This window comes from Neocloeon triangulifer, unplaced genomic scaffold (genome assembly GCF_031216515.1).
Source record: "Neocloeon triangulifer isolate White Clay Creek 2 clone unplaced genomic scaffold, ASM3121651v1 ptg000015l, whole genome shotgun sequence".
NCBI classification, from domain to species: domain Eukaryota; kingdom Metazoa; phylum Arthropoda; class Insecta; order Ephemeroptera; family Baetidae; genus Neocloeon; species Neocloeon triangulifer.
In genome coordinates, this window is record NW_026775557.1 from 2712086 (window position 1) to 2731173 (window position 19088).

Below are 19088 nucleotides of genomic sequence, written 5' to 3' on the forward strand. Positions count from 1 at the left end.
CAAGGGCTGTGCGCGCGATGCGATGGACCTGATTTGTGTTGGGGGCGAACGCCCCATGCTGCCGGCCGATGCCCTCAAGAAGATACAAAAGCCTGTAGCACACGTGGTGGTGGAAAAATCGAGCGCAGATTAATTTCCTTCCCTTCAAGCGTGCCTCTTATTCTTTTTGAGTCTTTCTAAGAAAACCTTTCATCCTATTTACTAAAAGGACAACGCGACTACCCGAGATGATCTTGCAGGAAAAGCTGCATACGTTGATACGTTGCCTTTGCTTCTTCTTAGGAAAGGAATAAAAAATATAAATCTTTTAACAGTCAACTCAGCAAAACAATTCATTGGATTCGGAAAATGTTGATGCAGAAATGCAACAGTTGCACAATACTTTTCTTTGCAACATGTCTTTGCTGTTTAAATTTGTTGCATGAAATTAGAATTGCGATGTAAAAATTTCATTTTAATTTACTTGCTTACGTATTTTTCTTTGTATGCAGAGGGTTAAATTGATTTTAAAAAAGTGATCCTTAACGTATCATATTATCATAATCTTAATTTTTAACTATTTGGTTGGAGGGACACAATTTGCTTTATAGTAAATAAATCCCTAATTTTTTTATTTTTTTTTTTAGCACAACGAACGTAGTTTTTCTAAGTTTTAATTACCAAATAGAACCAGAGTCATAAAATCCCTTTCATTATTTTATCAACATATTTTTTGAGTCAAAATGATTTTAATTTTTTTTCTTGCATAATTTCTTAAATTAGCTTTTTCCGAAGATATCGCTGTTGGCTGCCGTGAGTGGTGCCTTCCATGAGTATTATTAAAAAAAATATTTTTGCAAGGATTTTGCATCCTATTATCATATTTAGAGCGGTTTCCGCACAAGCCGTATACATCAAAGAGGGTTTTCCGCGAAACATGACGGTGGTCGCCGGTGATTTGGCAGTTCTGCAGTGTCCCACTCTGTCCGACCTCGAGCCCTACATCCAGTGGCTGAAGGTCTACATAAGCTCCACTAATGATGACTCTTCCGTTCCTCAGGGCGTAATTTTTCAGGTAGTCCTCAATCAGGGCTCTATTTTAGCCCTTTCAGACGGTGGCGGAGAAACGCGATGGTGACGAAAAAAAAATGAGTTGCTTTTTTTGTGTTTAGGTGCTGGAAGCTAATCTGGCGTTGGAATCAAATTTTTCTTATAATAATTCGATTTTAAATTTAATGTAATTAATGTAAGTGGTGACAGGCTATAAATGTTGGTGCGGAAGAGCGACATTTTTTATTTGTTTTGGGAAATTTCCTCTTCGGCAGATCTGTCAGTCGCAAGTTCTTTGACAATAATTTCATTTCAAACTATCGCATCCACAAAAATTAATCAAGAATCAAATTTTTGCAAACCCATATTTCTAAAAATTATTCTGTTAGTGACAAAATAATTTTTTTGGTAAATGAAATTTATTAGAACAAAACTTATAATTTTATGAGATTTTTTGCTAATATTCCATTTTCCATTTGCATTTATTTGTATTAATTTTTGTGAATTGTGAACTGGATTTAAAATAATGCAGTGCCTCTGGCAGTATTTAAGTGGATCACATCTGTACTTAAAATGGTGTTGCTTGTTAATTACGATATTTATTAACCATAAAGAAAATTTGCTATGTTTTAAATATGGAAGTATAATGTTTTGTTAGAATGGTAGGAACTAGGATATTTTTAAACAAAAAATACACGAAAAAATTCTCTAATTCTTAGCCTCTATTGTTGGGGGGATTCAATACAACTATTGTAATACATTATTTTCATGGCCTTACACTGCATCAATACATAAACAAACATCCACAATTTTCAAGTACACCAAAAGTCAGACAACCATAATTTTTTTTAAATGCACATCAAATACATTTCTCAGCCGGGGATCACACTCTATCAAATAATAATAACAACAACACTGACTGCGTCCTTTTCAGATCACATCTGAGCGTAGTTTTACACGGTGCTGTTTGTGCTCAAGTCTTCCTTTCAATCGTCATAGCTAGCAAGCCTGAAACAATTAAAAATTTTAATAAACAAACTTGATTATCAAAGAATATATGTAATTCGGAGTTTTTAAGTTCATAGCAAAAATGAATGAAGTAAGACGCAGAAAAATTTCTTTCCCACATCTTTAATTTTTAATTTACTGAAATCTACATTAGAGATCATTAAAGAAATTGATAATTTATAAATAAGTCACTACAGTGAAAATTTTAAACAATTATTTTAGGAATATTATTTTTTTGACCAATCACAATGTAAGAAACCTTCTCCCTTATATTATTAGTACATTTTGCGACTTCAGAGGATATGTAATAATTTCAATCATTTCTATTAAAATATAAAAAATTCCAGAATTGATGAACTTGGTTCTTCAATATTTTGAGACGAAAAAGTTCACCTTAACAGCCATTTCGTAGCCTCCCTTGCTCTGCATCTGGCTCTGCAGGGCGTTGAGTCTGCCGGTGTCTCTTGAAATGTCACCAGAGCCAATGTGGCCTGTGTGCTGGAAATTCGTCGGATTTCCAATCATGGAACGGTCAATCCTCGGCCTTCTGGGCTGCGGCCTCTGCAAATGGGAAAGTTTTAAAACTTTGTGGAAAACATAATTAACTTGTTTGTTTAGTAGGGGTTAAAAAGCGGCTTAGGCTTTCAGGAGGAAACAATAGGGGGCTTTCTTTCTACTTGATAAGCGGATTTGAGCGAGTGAATTTAAGTGCAATATTATGTGTGGAGATAAGAGAGCGCCGAGAGTTAGTTTACCTGGTGCTGGGTGACGCAGCACGAGAACCACTGCAGCCACAGGTCTCCGGAACCAACGCCCCTGCTTCGGAGACTCATGGTCACACCATTGGCCCTGAGGAATTTAACCAATCAATAAATATGTACATACTTAACAACATGAGGTGCGTGCACAGCACACAAACAATGCGAATCAACGGCCAGATGCAGTCGAATAAATAAATTTCATGCCGCTTGAGCAAACATAAGCAAATGCGCGCACGATCTCTGCCAGCTTTTAAAATAATTTATGCTGCTTGATATGGAATAAACTTCAACCGACTGCATCTAATGAGAATTTCAATTGATCATACTATTTTCTCAAATGATTTTTTTTGCGAGAAATAAATAATAAATTGTAATTTAACGTTGAAATTATTAGTTTTTACAATTACTTGAAAATAATTAAAAAAAAAAAAATTCTAATAGTTTTAAACATTTAATAAGTTGTGATATTTTATTGTTTTCTTATGAACGCGGTCATAATTTTGGCATGGGTCAACCGATTTTTATATGAAATTTGTCAGGTTAGTTGTTCTTAAGACGTAGACAAACATTTAAGGAAGAATTTTTTTCAATAAGAATTCAATTTCCAAAACCGACAATCCATTTTAAGTGGAAATTAATCTGTAATTTGATCATGTAATTAATAACGCTACAATTTAATTTAACTCAATAATAATTGCTAAATGTGAAAGGAGTCATGGTGTAAATATTAAATGCGAGAGAAATTAAACTGATTGGAACGCAAGTCGATCGAAACGATTGGAATTCGTCACGACTTCTGCTCTCAGCTTGGATCTGCGCGCAATTAGCATAATTGGCCGCAAACCTGACGATCAATTTGTACTTAATGCACTTTATGCCGAGCAAGACAAAGTCAGCATGTGAATATTTTTTCAAAGCTCTTGGTGACGTCAGCCCTTGTCGAGTTTTGATCGGCTCGTTTCACTGCGGCGGCAAAGCCAATTCCCGTCGCGCGATGCACTTAAAATAATTTCACAGCACTCTGGCGTTTTTTGTGCCTCTTGTTTATTTTTCCAACCCACTTCTGGATCCAACCCAACCCGAACCTCCGGAATTCTCGCCGAATTAGGAATTTTAGCAATTTTGGTAATAAAAATTCAGACCCGGCGCGTGTATTTTTTTCCATTATTTTGGCAGTAGAATTTTTTTGACGTGAAAAATTGGAGATGATATTTGGATGAGCCGCTTTATGGGTCGGAGATGATTTATGCCTCGTCGCCTGCGGACTGACGCGTAAATCAAAATTGACTCTCCCTTGGGTGCGGAATCGGCTCGAAATTGGCTTCTATTTTAAGCGTGATGCCTGTCCATTAGGCAAACTGGAGCACCTGTCTCTATGCATCATCACCGGCTAATTGGCTTAATTAAGAAGCGTTAACGAAATTGATCCCATGGTGCAGTTACATTCCAGCGTCTTGAGAGATCCCGAAAATTGCTTTTGACTTATAAATAGATCCGAGAAATCAATTTTTTATTAAGAAAACACAAGAAAAATGGCACATCAAAGGAGTTTCTTGATAATTACCATTTTAAATTTAGGAATTGTTACATTTTATTCTTTTCTGTGCATATTTAGTTATTAATTTAATTAAAATTAATTTGTGATTGATAAAGTAATTAAAAAATTAATCATAAGCAGCAAATTAATAAGTAATAAGATAAACTGTTTTCTTTTTCATTAAATTAATATACAGAATATTAGATTTTAATTTAGTTGCAAATTTTATCTTCCAAAATAATAGGTTGTGTCCAGATTATCAACTTTATTCAGCTATTTAGTGTCTCTTTGCCCGTTCTGGAGGAAAATTTTACGGAGGCTAAATATAATTTTACTGAAAATTTACGTCTTATGTAAAATTAAAAAAAAAATCATACTTTTATTTCTAGAACCAATTCCAAATCTCAAATATTTAAATAAAAAATGTTTCCAAGTTATTGCATCACTTAAAGTGAATGTCACTTTGAACTTTGGACTTGCAATTTTCAAACAAAATTAATCGTAAAGAAAATTATTATAAATTATACGAATTATTTTAAAAAATATGCTAAAACTTGACCATGAATCGTAAATAAAGGAATTAAACATTAAATATGATCCCTGCCAGCAATTTTTTATATAATTTTTATCCATGACTTTATCTATTATATTATCCATCATCCGCAACTGTGCTTAAAATGAATAAAAATGAGCCACATGAATGGTTTCCGACATAAATAATTGGGCTGTGGAATTATTATTTTGTGGCGGGGCAACCGTTGGCCCGGAAAGAATGAAATTGCCGAGGACTAGATTCAAAAGATGTGTGTATGTGTTTTGTGTTCTCGGATTAGTCAAGGGCTTTGTTGACAAATTCAGTCAGAGAAGACGGCTTGAGCGTGACCGGAATGGCGAACGCGCCTTTTCTAGCCCTTCATCCACTGCCGACTGAATAAACGAGTTGAATAGACAGTCAGGCTGCACATGTGGCCGCTTCTTAGCAAAAGTGCGTCAGATGTGTCGAAAGGTGACGTCAACTCTGTAGAGCACTTTTTGCTCATTTCACTTCTCGATTCGCAAACTGCACTTGAAGAGATGACAAGAGAATAATTTAGAATAGAGCGAGAATCAATAAATAACTGGCGAGTTAAAAAGCTGAACTGTAAATAAAAGGATTCACAATTTCACATACAGTGGAATATATTACGGTTGTGTGTTGTGCGGTTTCATCTTGAAATTTTCGCGATTTCATTGTAAAAAAGCCACAAACCGCACCGGTTGTGGCAGTGGCAGGACAAAATTCAAAATACGGAAATGCAAACAAACACGTTTGCTAATAAATTTTATTTGCGCAATCCCTCTGTTTTGAATAAATTACAAAAATCCAAGGTTTTGTCAATTTATTTTTCTTTCATGTCTTCAATATTTCTTTAAATTTATAGTTTTTCTCATTAAAAAAGCTCATTTTATTTTTTCTTTCTAGTTTTTTTGTTCAAATATTCTCCACTGCAAACAAGAATAAGTTAATATTTATTTTGATGTCATTCATAATAAACGTGATCAAATAATAAAATAGCATAATTTCTTACAAATTTTCCTTTGATATTTTTTATCTAAAATCGTTCTTTTAGAAATATAAATAAAGTTATTTAATCAAATTCACGTGATTAAATTAGGTATTAAATTTATTAAAAGCTGAAAAAAGTTCTGATTTTATAATTTCAGAGGTCAATCGATTTGTGTAAAAAAATTGCCAGTAATTTTCATAGAAAGACTCTTAATTTGTGCAATTTTAATCTTTTTACGCGCAATTAAAATTATCCTTATGCTATTACAATTTATTAATTTGTAAATAAATAAAAACTGAAATCTGCTGAATAAATTTGCTTCACCAAATAATACTGAATTAAAATAAAAAAAAAAAAATTTTAAATTTTTCCTCTTCCAGAAAAAATGAATTCGGGCAGCTTGGACGTGAAAAATGCGGCGAGAAAATAAACAAAAAGTCACCGTGTGTCTGGAGGGAACGTGCTATTTCCAGCGCAAATTGTGCAGACGCGAGCGCTTTTCGCCTGCTCGAGTGGCCTTTTGAGAATGCAAGGGGGTTGGAGGGTTGAAATCGACCGTGCAAATCTTGCTTGCTAACCTTTCTTTGGCGGCGCCGAGCCGAGATCGGATTTTCTCCATGCCTGGCGAGATCCACCGATTGTCTGCCACCGGCGGGCGGTCCGATTCGCACTTTGACCCGCGAGACCCACCCTCCCCTCGGCTGATTCATTCCGATGCAGGGGGACAACAATGCAGCTGCTCAAGGGACGACGGATTTTCACGTTAATGCTGAAAATGCACTTTCGTCGCGCGGCCAAAGTCTGCGTTTGCGCTGCTGTTATTTTGATGGCATTTCGAGACAGACGAATCATTCAGAGTGCCTCATGTCTTGTACATGTGATCACTTAGATTTATTGAATGTGGTTTTTTTATTTATTTGATAAATATTCCATTTTTATAAAGAAACTTTAAGTAATTATTAGGCTCGTGCATTTTAGTCAGTTTTTACATTTAGGAGTAAAATATTTGGCAAATTTTTGGTTTAATTTAAAGAAATTTTGTCCCCTTTTCAGCTGGTTTTTGTCAATATAGTCAATTTTAGTTGATTTTTTTAATTGGTATTTTTTGCTATAAAATACTTCAAAATACAAAATTATTGTTTTGACCGATTTTTTTTATTTGTTTTTGCAATTATGCAGAACTTTGTGATTCTATGATACGTATGATACATTAAAGGAAGGATCCAATTATTGTTGGAACAATTTAATTTCCGTGACGTTGTTGAACTATTTATTTGAAGATAGTTCAACAGGGCAGGTTTATTAATTGAGTGTTTTGTTTGATTCTTGAGATAAAAATTTATTATTGTTTTAAAAAGTTATTAAAAACTCAAAAGATGTTTTTCTATTAATTGGAAAATTTTGAATTTTTTATCGATCGATATTCTAATCCTTTTTTGTAATTAAAGAATAAGATTTGAGAGAAAAAATGGCTTTAATTAGTGATAATTTCATTTGCTTGAAATTCAATCTGTTTGCAAAAAAAAAAAAATGTTTAAATAAATATTTTATTTTATTTTTACTTTTCAAAAAATTTCTACGATATTAGGAATTATGCTTTTAAGTCTGAAAAAACCTACTTTTTACTTGCAATAGGTTAAAAAAAAATTTATCCACGACCATTCTTCCTATCCCGTTAAGATTTTACTCTGGCTTCTGAAACTCAATGTTATAATCAGGATGAAACAACTTGTTTAAATATTAACAATACGATAAAAGATCAGGTCAGAAGAAATTGTTTTGATTACAAAAAAAAATTGTTATTTTCTTATTTGTGGATTTTCAATTAATTAAATTATTCTGGAATATCTACGGCAAGTCTAAAAATTAATTAATTTGTCATTTTCTTATGTGACAATTTTGCCTTTGAACAAATTTTCCTGTAACTGTAATTTGCAAAAAACATTTTGCATCTCATCGTTATCAGCCTGCTGTTGCCAGGTTAAAATTTAAAAAAGTCTTCTTTTTTAATTTAAAAGAGATTATGAGACAAGAGATTGCGCAGGAGCAGCAGCAGTGGCCAAAAAATAAACAGTTCTCCGTTTCCCAGCGCGGTAGATTATTCTGAGAATCACGCAGCATTAGCATGAATGGAGAAGTTTGCAGCAAGTAGCGGCGAACCACCTGCGCGTCATTCAAAAAACGGCTGATGATAATAAAATTAGTGCTGAATTATCGCATCTGCACAGGCTTTCGTCAAAAGCAAAACACTCAAAGTTGGCCTCGCGATCCAGCCTTATCTACCAGTGATTCACTTTACATATTATCAAAGTCCGGGGACAGCTCATCTTTTAATACGACTTTAATTAATAAAATTTTTAAAATTGATTTTTATTTACCTTCTACTTAAATTTTATATGCATCCGTTTAAAAAAAATGCATTAATTTGATCTGAAGATGAAACTTGGCCGACGTCCAAGGTTAAAAAAGTTAATAATAAAGAAGGTTTATCTATCTTTGTCTCTCACCAGCTGCGGCCTGATGATTTTTCCAACGAGAAAAAACTAAAAATAAATCGCGTGCATGTAATACGGAAGCTGCGTTGAATATGAAACGCAACCCGCCGAACTACCGGAGGGGATCTTGTCATTCCAAGGAGAATAATAATCGACCCCTGCGTGAGTCATCCGGGGTCCCCCTGTTCGTTGCCGCCGCCGCGAACCCCAAAAGTAACACATAAATCTTCTCCCCGTGCACTGGCCGTGTTCGAAATGCACATGAAAAACCCGTCCTGATTCGTGACGAAAAAAGGCACCGATTTGTGCGGGACGTTTTGGTAGATTTTCGGACGACCTGGACTCACCTCTTTTATTAGTGTTTTGCTGCGTGCTCGCCGAATTCCAGCTTTTTTTCTCGACTGCAATGCCTCCCGGACAGCTGCACCGCAAATGATTCGTACACAATCACCGGCCGCTCCACAACGGTGACCGGTTCGTTTCACATCGTATGCTTTCAATGCTAAAGTGACACCGGTTTTCCGCTTCGGCGGGTTTTTACCGGTTAACCGTTTAACTTTACCTCACCAACATTACGGTACTTCGACTTTTAGCGTTGCCGCTTGGTGCGCTTTCGCTGGGAACCAAAGTTCTAAAAAGGCATCGCGACGGTGGTTCCAGCGACCCCACCGGTCGACCGAGGAACTTTCTTAATGGTGCATCAAATGATTGAGGTGAAAAATAATTTAATTTTTTTTATATCATTACTTTTATTAGAAACAAAAAGAATTCACAAGAAACTTGATATTTCTTCATAAGTCTGCGGAAAAATAGCTTCAGCATCAATTTTTGTTCCAATAAAGTATTTTAATTGATTGATTTTTTTTGTATTTTTTCTGTATATTAATATACTATCAATTGGTAGTGCTAATTTGAAGGTCATTTTATTTTTTGCTGAAAATAATTTAATCAGTTATTTTATTTTCATTTTAATTTCACCAAACAATTGTTAAATACAATATCAACTAAATTTTAAATTTTTTAGTATAATTATACTTATTTTATGCACACAACAATGAGATTTTAATAATTTACAATACTTCTATATTTTTATGTTTACGCATTATTTATTTTGTTTTCTATTTAAATTATTTATTAAGTTTTAACATACATATTTTTTAACATTATTCATTTGTATTATTTCTTTTGAAATTTAAAATTTATTCGTTTATAACGTGAATATTGCAATTAAAATGATAAAATGTAGAATTTATTATAAAATAATAACTTACACACAATAAATTTAGTACAATAAATATTTATAAATAAAATTTTCAATCGACGTAGTGTGAGGTATGAGCTATTGCTTACAGGTCAATTAATTAATTAGACGATAAATATAAATAATGCTGGAAACAAATAACGCAGGAAGAAACTGAAATTAAAGGTAAATCACTTTTATTCGCCTTGATTGTTTTCGTTTTCTTTATACAATTCATCATAAAATATTTTTTGGCTAAATACGAAAATAAAAAAATTCTGGTGGAACAACCTCGTGGTGGTCTTAATTTAACTGTTATATAAGCGCATTACAGATTACAGCCAACCAATATATCGTGAAGAATGCTAAAGTTTGAATGCAATGAATGACAGGAATTCTAGCCAAGCGAAAGGAATTTGAAAAATGCTGCTCTAAACCTTTTGCACTGCTTTTTACAGCCTTCAAATGCCATAAATAATTTTTTTTATTTAATTTCCAAGTGATTAAAAATTTGCTCTATGAGCTGATCTCGGCATAATTCAAGCCGAGTACATATAATTGAAAGAAAGGGATCTACACGGCGGTTGTTATTATTTTTGCAATTGTTGCACACAGCAATATTCGTTGCGCCGGCCGTGGAAAGGCAGCGCGGCAGAGGCGCTCATCGTCGCTCTCGGCCACTTTTGTCAGTCGATTCGCACGGTGTGCATTGCGCGCGGTAGTTGGTAAATCGCTGCTCACCTGTCCACACGACAACGACATGCTCCTCGGCCTGCTCGTGCCGCCGCTCCTGCTCGCCGCCGCGGCCCTCGCACAAGCACACCCGTGAGTCCTTTGACCCTATATTTTTTTCCTTACAAAATCACCTCAAATTCCAGCATTTTGAAAATTTTTTCCCTATTTTTTAATAAAATTTGTATAAAAAAAATCAAAATTGCGCATCAAAACTGCCATTAAACGGAGGTTTGAGATTTCATTTTGCACAATTATTTTGTATAACCTATTAGAGATTAAAAAAACTCTTAGTGGTAAATTAATATCTTAATAATAGAAATAGGCAATCATCTTTTTAAGTTAAAGAATTATTTAATTTGAACCAAATCAACGTGTTATAACAATTTTGGTACAAATGCTGAAATATTATTTTCTACTAATGAAAGTTTTTATTTTAACAAGTTTTACATTGAATGCAAGCTATTGGTGGGAGGCAAGCATTGAATTTAATTAAAAGGCGCACTAAAATTTTGGTTCATCCTGTTAGCTAAAAATTATATCACTTAATATATCGGTATGATTATCAAGAATTTTATAACAATATTGAAATAAACAATTTTATTCAAAGTGATAAATATTATCGGGTTGAAATTTTGATACAGAATAAATTTTTACAGGCAGCATTAATTATTCAGCAAATAAGAAACTGCCTTATTGAAATTGAAATTTGCAACAAAGTATTTTTTTTCCCTGCTCTTTACATTAGTGCAAATAAATATTAGTTCATTAAAGGAATATTTATTATTTTGGTAGCAAATCAATATATTTATATCAAACAAAATTCGTTGGCGACTTCAATGGTCGCAAATAGCCAAGATAATCCATGTTGTTTGATTACTGATTTTTTTCCTTTTTTACCACAATAGTTGTACTGCACAATATTGATTTTAATATTAATAATACATTTTCTAACAAATGCATAAAAAAAATTTAAAATTTGCCAAATTTGCCATAATATTTTAAAATAACCTGAATATCAAAAGGAATTTTCAATTTATTAGTGTTTATCATATTTTAATTTAATATTATTCTATTTTTGCAAATACAGAGTTAATCGTTATGTAACTTGCAAACTGTGATCAGAATGTGTGTTCGGACGATAATTTCATGGAGAAAAAAAATCCGTGCATTTCTTACATTATGCTGCAGTTGTTGACCGAAGAGAAGTGCGTAGTTAATTGAGCACATATTTGCAAATTTTCGAGCTCAGCGCTACTCCTTTGTTTCGCACACAGAGGCCAAATAAAATTGTTGACTCTGTTAATCACCGCGGCTGCAGTGAGGCGGCCGCGGAGGAAAAGCGCCGGCTTTGATGATGATCTCGGCGGCGGTTGTTGCCTCTCGACAAGAGAAATAAAACTATTAAAGAGTGCGGCATCGCATCGCACGCGTAAATAAATAGTGGCAAAGGCCAGTAACGAGCAGCGATTGTGAATAAATATCGCTCATTAGTGTGCGTGCGAAAAATAAATTTACTCTCGCGATGAATCGCGCGCAGCCTTGGCGAGTGAGCAAAAACTCTACACCTCGCGCGTAACCTATCCTTTGAAGTGTGCGCTGCGACAGCGAACACAAAACGCCACCAGATAACATCAATTTCAATTAACGTCTTTCTTTTTGTGCTGGCACTGTTGTCTTTGCTGGAAATATCCAGAAACTTCTAAATTTATTCAACATACAAATTATTTTTTATAATATTCTAATCTCATATATTGAAAAACAATCTTTTTTTATAAATTATTGCTTCATTTGATAATTACCTTCAATTACATTCTAAGGCCTGAAGCTTTGTTATGTCTAAATACTATAATTTATTGATAAATAATCTGAAACATTTGGTCAATTCACCTTCCTAAATTATAGGAAATTTTCGGAAATTTCTCTACTAACAGAAATAAATTAATACTCTGCATTATTGACTTTACACACAAATTTGTTATCCATAAGTGTATTTTTTCCTCAACTGAGATTCCAAACTGAAATTCACATGATATATTAATTCATTGATAATTAATTATTTAAGAACTTGAGCCACATTAATTTAAAAATACCTACAGGTGCCTCTATTAAAAAGTATCAATTTAAATTATATTTCTGTGCCACGATAACACGGAAATTCAGTAAATCGTGCCTTATTTTCTCCCACTTGTGAACGTGAACCGTTGCATTAGTTTTATGAAAACCCTTTCCTTCCTAGTGCATGCGAAAAACGGTATAAAAAAGGAGAAAATGATTGCGGCAGCCTTCCTACTTTGATTAAGAATAAGCAAACATTCCTCAGACAATTAAATTTAGTCCTTGTGTCTACTTTTTTTTTAATTTTGTTGAAAATAAGACTGTCACAAGGAAAGAGTGAAATTTTATTATGTAAGGAATGATGAGAAATAATATAACAAAGGTTGATAACCAGAGGCCGATCGGCCATCGGAAAGCGCAGGTGGAGTAATCAGGCGACCTCATAGTCGCTCGTTAGGGTGAAATAATTGCAGCAGCCCTGATCGCTAATTGCACTTTTTACGCGTTTGCTGGGGCCGATTAGAATTTATATTGTCACTGAGTGAGACAAATAAATGCTCTGTCTGCGCCTGTGTTTCTTGGCACTGATAGCAGAACCTTGAAAAGTTAGGAGTCGCTCGCAGGTTTCCTTTAAAAAATTTTCCCTGCGCTTTTTTACCTGGAATAAAGGAAGGCACGTGTAATTTGATGTCATTATTTGGCTTCCGACAGATAGGAGAAAGAACAAAATTAGAAATTTCAGCGAAAATTTTTTTCCAAAATGTTTTCAAAATCGTTATTCAAATTTACAACTCGCTTTTATAAAAATGTTACGTCTACATAGATGTTAAAAAACATTTTTAAAGCTAAAACTGAATAAAATAATTATTTTTTTCCAGATTTTTCTCCATATACAATTATTGCAGCTTCGTAAAAACCCAAATTACCTCGCTGTGTTTCGCGGAACTACATGTTGACCCTTTTTTAGATAAAGCGGAAAAATTAATTCCAAAATGCGCGTCACACCTCCCCCTGTCACACGCAACACCTACCCGTAGTTTTATCAAAGTGGCGACACAAGGAAAAATTTTCAAAAAGCGGGGAAATCTGAGAAAAAAAGCACTTCATCACGATAACGAGGTGCATTTTTTTCCCGGCGCACTTAGCCCCTGTCATGGTGAGGCACAATCTCGGTGCTTTATTTCATTTTTGGCGTGCAATTAAAAAGAATGCCTAATTTGATTGCTAATTTCGAGTGTTGTGTGTGCAACGAACGAATTCCAGTGGCGATATTTTGATAGTGGTGACGCGCCATTGTTATCTTCGCCGCCCTTCACCAAGGCAAATACACGAGAGCTGCTGCATACGCAACCCGACTATTATTTGCCAGCCATAAAAACACACTTCTGCGGCGGCGTCTCCTGCACTGCGCTGCTTTCGGGTTACACAAAAATTAATTACGCTCGTCAACACACAAAGTTGCAGCTCGATGATTTGAGTTGACCTACATCAGAGAGATGAAATCGGTCGTGTCTAGTCAAAATAAAGCAAATTTTAATTTATATTTGCACGTGACATTGACCTTTGCAAAAAAAAGAGTACATCAATCATTTTAATTAATTCCCGGAATTGGCATTTACGCTATTGAACAAGGATATGTATGAATAATATTCAGATCTGAAATTAGCATGTATCTTTTTGTCGCTTATGGTAATTAAATTGGTCCGCGGGCTATTTAATGGCATGCGTGTGTCGCCAGCTATTCATTATTTGTACATTCCAGCTGATAAAAGAAAAGCACTCGCTCTCGTTCAACAGTCGAAAAAATACCAGCAGCATTATTTTCGGGAAGGACGACGATCGATGAGGGCAATGTCAAGTGCATTAAAGTACGCGGAAAACGCGCTCATCTTCCATTAACCTTAGGCCTGATTATCTAAATCTGCATATTAAAAAAATTGTTTTTTTAATTCCTGGATTCTTCATTTTCTTGCGTATACAATTCAAAAAGCTTGGAAATGAGCGGACGTGCGTGGGCATTGCGAGTGCAAATTATACTGTCGACACGCGTGTTGTTGAAAAATCAGCTGATTATCGGCCGAAGTTGAAAAAGCAGCTGCAGAACGAAATTTCGCAACTAGCTAATGGGTTGCAACCCGGCCGGCGCGCACGTGCTTTTCCAACCGCACACAATCGATTTTCATTAGAAGTGATGCAAATCGCTTCGTCTCTTCGTCGACTTGATCCGGGTACAAAAGGTACAAACATCTGTTAATGACAAATGACCGAAGCAATTAAAAATTAAGATCAGTTTGAGCGACGTAAATGGTTAGAATTTTCTACAATTATAGAATTTTATTATAAGCAACATTTATTGTATAGGAAGATAATTAAATTTGCGGTTGGTTGGATTGGCAGGTCGAGTTGTCCACCTGTGACGGCCGAGGAGGCGGCCTCGATGGGCACCTCGGAACTTTTGATGAAGCTGACAGCCAACTGTCGCTACGACAAATGGCAGAGGCCGCCGAGTGAGCCAGATCAGCCGACAAGGGTGCACGCAAAGGTCCACGTCTACTTTTTGGGAGCCATCGAAGCTCAAAGTCTGGTAGGTTTTTAAGTTTTCAATTATACTGCTTATTTAATTATCAATTTTTAATTCAATATTTTGAAATAAAAATTATAGTTTTTTACAAGTGAAAGTATTCACAATAAATGTAAAATTTCTTGTGCATTTAAAAGAAAATGAAATTTGTTTACATTTAAAATAACACTACATCAATTTTTTTATGCCGATCTTTACGTGGATTACTGAAACCGATCGAGAGATCAAGAAAAATAATTTTTGATCAGACTGATTGCCAAAATTTGAACTTTTTATTTAAAAATCAATTCTCTGCCAGCAGAAATATTGTTTGCTTTCAGAAAATCAAAACTTAAATTAAAACTCCTAAATTAAAGGCAAAATGGCAACACAGTGGTCAAGATCGATTTTGCCTGATTTCAGGGCTCATCAGTTGAACTGATTTTAAATTTAATTTTTTTTTTTCTAATTTTGCAGAAATTCACAGCGCACATTTTGCTAATGTTCCGGTGGCGTGATCCGCGACTGGCGCTTCCAACACCGCGAACGCCCGACGGCCGCTTGGTCAGTTCCATGGGCGGCCAGGGTTTGCTGCTGCGAGACAAAATTTGGGTGCCGCACGTCTACCTGAGCAACGAAAGAGAGTCGGTGGTGATGGGTGCTGAGCGCAAGGACGTTCGCATCACCCTCCACCCTGACGGCCGAGTGGAGCAAGCCCTCAGGTACAGCACAATCGAATTGAAACCTTCATGCTTCGTTTGTCTTCCTGTGTTTTATAAAAAAAAATCTAATTGCTCGTCGCAGTCATAAAAGTAGAAATTCGCTCAAGCTGAAAACACGCTTGAAGTTGAGCAAATAAAATGCATTATTTAAAAAAAAAAAAAGATTAAACTTTATAATATCAATTATTTCTTAGCGTGAAAAACTTCCTGTTATACAAAACAAATCTTTCACAGCTATAAAAGCTGCTTTCCCATTTTAATCATAATTTTTGTTGTAATTGAAACGATAAAAGCGACTGACTTATTATGTTTTTTATAATATATAAACGCTCATAATTACTTTAAAAAATCCCTACTGACTGAAGTAAATTTAATTTATTTAATTTATACTCTTCCCCTTTATCGGATGTTGTAAAACTCGTTCCCTTTTATAATAAGGTGCTGAAAGCCACTTTTTTTATCTCCCAGAGAACAAAGTGCTAACAAATGTAAACTAATTGAGTGTGACAGCAAAAAAAGACAAACAATTAAGCTCATCGCCGGCTTTGATTGCAGGATGAAGGTGACGCTTTACTGTCTGATGAACCTGCAGAAGTTCCCCTTTGACCAGCAGCAATGCCCGCTAATGCTCGAGAGCTGTGCGTACATTTATTCGCCATCAATCACCTGCTCAGGCAGAGATAATTTTCTTCTTGATTAATTCAATTTTTTGCAGGGACTTACAATTCCAGCGAGCTGCAGCTGCAGTGGGAGAGCACGCGGCCGGTGACGGTCAACAGCGAGTTGCTGCTCACCGAGTATCGGCTCATCGACACGAGAACAACCAGCACCGAGGACACGGCGCCTCTGCTGACGGCCTCAGAGCCCACGCACCCTCGCCTCAGACCCAACGACTCCACAGTAGGTCAGTCAACTTGAGCGCATCTTCATAATAATATACATAATATAATTAACTGTTAAATAAATTTAATTACTTATTAATATCTTATAAATAATTATTTTTCATACAATTTTTACAATATAAATAAATTAATAATTATTAAAGTAAAAATATAAAAAAAAAAACAATTTTTTAACATACAAGATTATCTATATTTTTACGATGGAAATTACATTTTGTTTGTTTACTATTTTTAATTGTGCATATTTATTACAAAATGCTTAATTAATCATTATATATGCATAAACTGTTTACAAAATTTTAATTCGTGGTTCACAAAGGCTTCCTCAAACACAAAAAACTATTTTTTTTTAATAATTTCTATACAATGTATATAAATTAAATAAATTATTATAAATTTAAAAACAATTAACTTTACATTTAAAATTATAAATTTTGTAATGAGGCTAATAATAACCGATGTTTTTTTAATATTTTTAATCAAACCAAGCTTATGAATTAAAAAATGCTTTCTATTGGTCTTTTTTAATCATAAATAGTTTTGGAAATGATGGACGAGGAGGAGCGAGCTTTGGAGGAAAATGAGGGTCTACGTGCCAATTTTAGCCGGCTCGAGATTCGATTTCACCTTGCCCGTGAGGTTGGTCATTATGTGATGGACTACTTTATGCCCTCCATTCTACTGGTGGCCATGTCTTGGGTGTCCTTTTGGCTGGACCCGAACGCCATTCCCGGACGCACAACACTCGGCACCAGCACCATGCTAACTTTCATCACCCTGACCCGAAACACAGGCAGTGCCCTGCCTAAGGTATGAAAAAATTCATAATATGAAAAGGCAAATTTTTATTTTAGTGCTGGATTTAGGTTTCGTACATCAAAGCGACGGAAGTGTGGTTCATTGTGTGCACCGCTTTCATTTTTGGATCTTTGCTGGAATTTGCATTTGTCAACACCATTTGGCGACGAAAGTAAGTTTTTCGTGGTTTTGAGAAAATTAAATTTTTTTTTCATTATTTTAATTTTTTTAATATTCAGGAAAGAGGTGCCCTTGAAGAAAGTTAACAGCAAATATATCCTGAAATCAACGCTGACTCCAAGAATGGCTCGAAGACAACTCCAGTCATCCCTGTCTGTCGGATCAGAATTGGATAGGTGTACTTCGTGGCCACATCAATTAAATCAAGTAAGAAATTAAAATTGAATCTTTTCACAGAAATTATTATTTTGAATTTTAAAAGTAAAAAAAAAAAACATAATTAATAATTTCAATCAAAATTATAGTTATATTCACTGTGATATAGTTTTTTTGAGTCTACAGAATTGTTTGATTCATATAGGACTAAAATTTATAATGAGAACAGGTCTATTATATTGTGCTTAATTAGGAAACACACAAGGTTAATGGATATTTTTATTTTATGAAATTTTTATATTGATTGTGGGTTATTAAGATTTCATTTTGTTTTCAATTTTATTTAAATTCTTTAAATTACTTTATTTTTCAATAAATATGTAACTTTATTTAGAAATTTAGCAGTTTAAATTTGTACTTCAATAAAAATGTATTCTCGATTTAATGGAAAAATCAAAGTAAAAATTTCCAAATTGATTATAAATTAATTAAATATTAAACTAATTATTATTTGCGTATAATTAGAGCAACGCTAACCAACTGACAGTGCACTCGATGGACTCGTTGCACATCGGCAATGGAGGCGGCGTGGGCGGCTTTGATTCATGCGACACCTTGACCTCAGCCGTGTCTGCGCCGCACCGTCTGGACGACGACTGTCTCAGCATACAGATCCCCGTGCCAGGGGACCAGGGCGGAAAAGGTGAGGCTGGGCAGCCTGACCTTCCGCCAAAGCCTTCCTTCACCACGATGACTCCTCAGGAGGTGGCCAAGTGGATTGACCAGCGAAGCCGGCTCTGGTTCCCTATCGCCTTCCTGCTTTTCAACGCCCTTTACTGGGGCTTCGTGTGGATCTGATAAAGAGCAGGACCATATCAAAAGATCATATTGTTCCGAGAGTGCCGTAAATTTTTACAAAAAGTAGTCCCTGATTGGCTGTGCCATAATCTTCGTTTTTATCCTTTTGCCAACTGGAGACGTAATTCTTCCAGAGTCAAATTGCAAAAAGATGACACATTTTTTTCTGCTTTTTGAGAAATGTTTTTGGTGTTTAGCGTTGGCCAGTCGCAACGAGAGTGAATTTTAAACTGAGAGAGTAGCAAATTTGTAAGTCATGCTCGTCTGTAAAATAACTATAGCTATTGTCTCGATTGAAGAGTCATCACAAACTCACATTTTGAGAGCTTATATATTTTATTATACTGAGATGATGTATGTTTTATTTTATTTTTGTTGTCAATAGAGAATCTGCTGAGCATAAATGAAAGTGCTTTTTATCAGTCTGATTATTATTCTAGAATAAAGAAAATTTTGATTCCTAGAAACAACCTGTTTGTCTTGTTTCCTCATTTTCAAGAATTTT

The 19088-nt window shown here is 34.9% G+C and overlaps 2 protein-coding genes across 3 annotated transcripts; one reads left to right on the forward strand and one right to left on the reverse strand.

Annotated features, from left to right (window-relative positions):
• Positions 1-1733: 1733 nt before the first annotated feature.
• LOC132202696 (CDC42 small effector protein homolog) lies at positions 1734-8869 on the reverse strand. 2 transcript variants are annotated; one of them, XM_059629774.1, is made up of 4 exons: positions 8725-8869; positions 2793-2886; positions 2431-2598; positions 1734-2037 (listed from the first exon to the last, which is right to left on the reverse strand). In XM_059629774.1, exons 2-4 carry the CDS (start codon positions 2868-2870, stop codon positions 2029-2031), a joined length of 255 nt encoding a protein of 84 aa, XP_059485757.1. In that variant the 5' UTR covers positions 2871-2886; positions 8725-8869; the 3' UTR covers positions 1734-2028. The 2 variants fall into 2 exon arrangements, with proteins under 2 accessions (XP_059485757.1, XP_059485756.1); XM_059629773.1 differs by lacking the exon at positions 8725-8869 and adding an exon at positions 6461-6587.
• Positions 8870-10294: 1425 nt separating this feature from the next.
• On the forward strand, positions 10295-19053 carry LOC132202259 (pH-sensitive chloride channel 2-like). Its single transcript, XM_059629055.1, has 9 exons — positions 10295-10442; positions 14805-14991; positions 15445-15689; positions 16245-16327; positions 16405-16593; positions 17130-17401; positions 17458-17561; positions 17629-17776; positions 18251-19053. Exons 1-9 carry the CDS (start codon positions 10378-10380, stop codon positions 18581-18583), a joined length of 1626 nt encoding a protein of 541 aa, XP_059485038.1. The 5' UTR covers positions 10295-10377; the 3' UTR covers positions 18584-19053.
• The last annotated feature ends 35 nt before the right edge of the window (positions 19054-19088 follow it).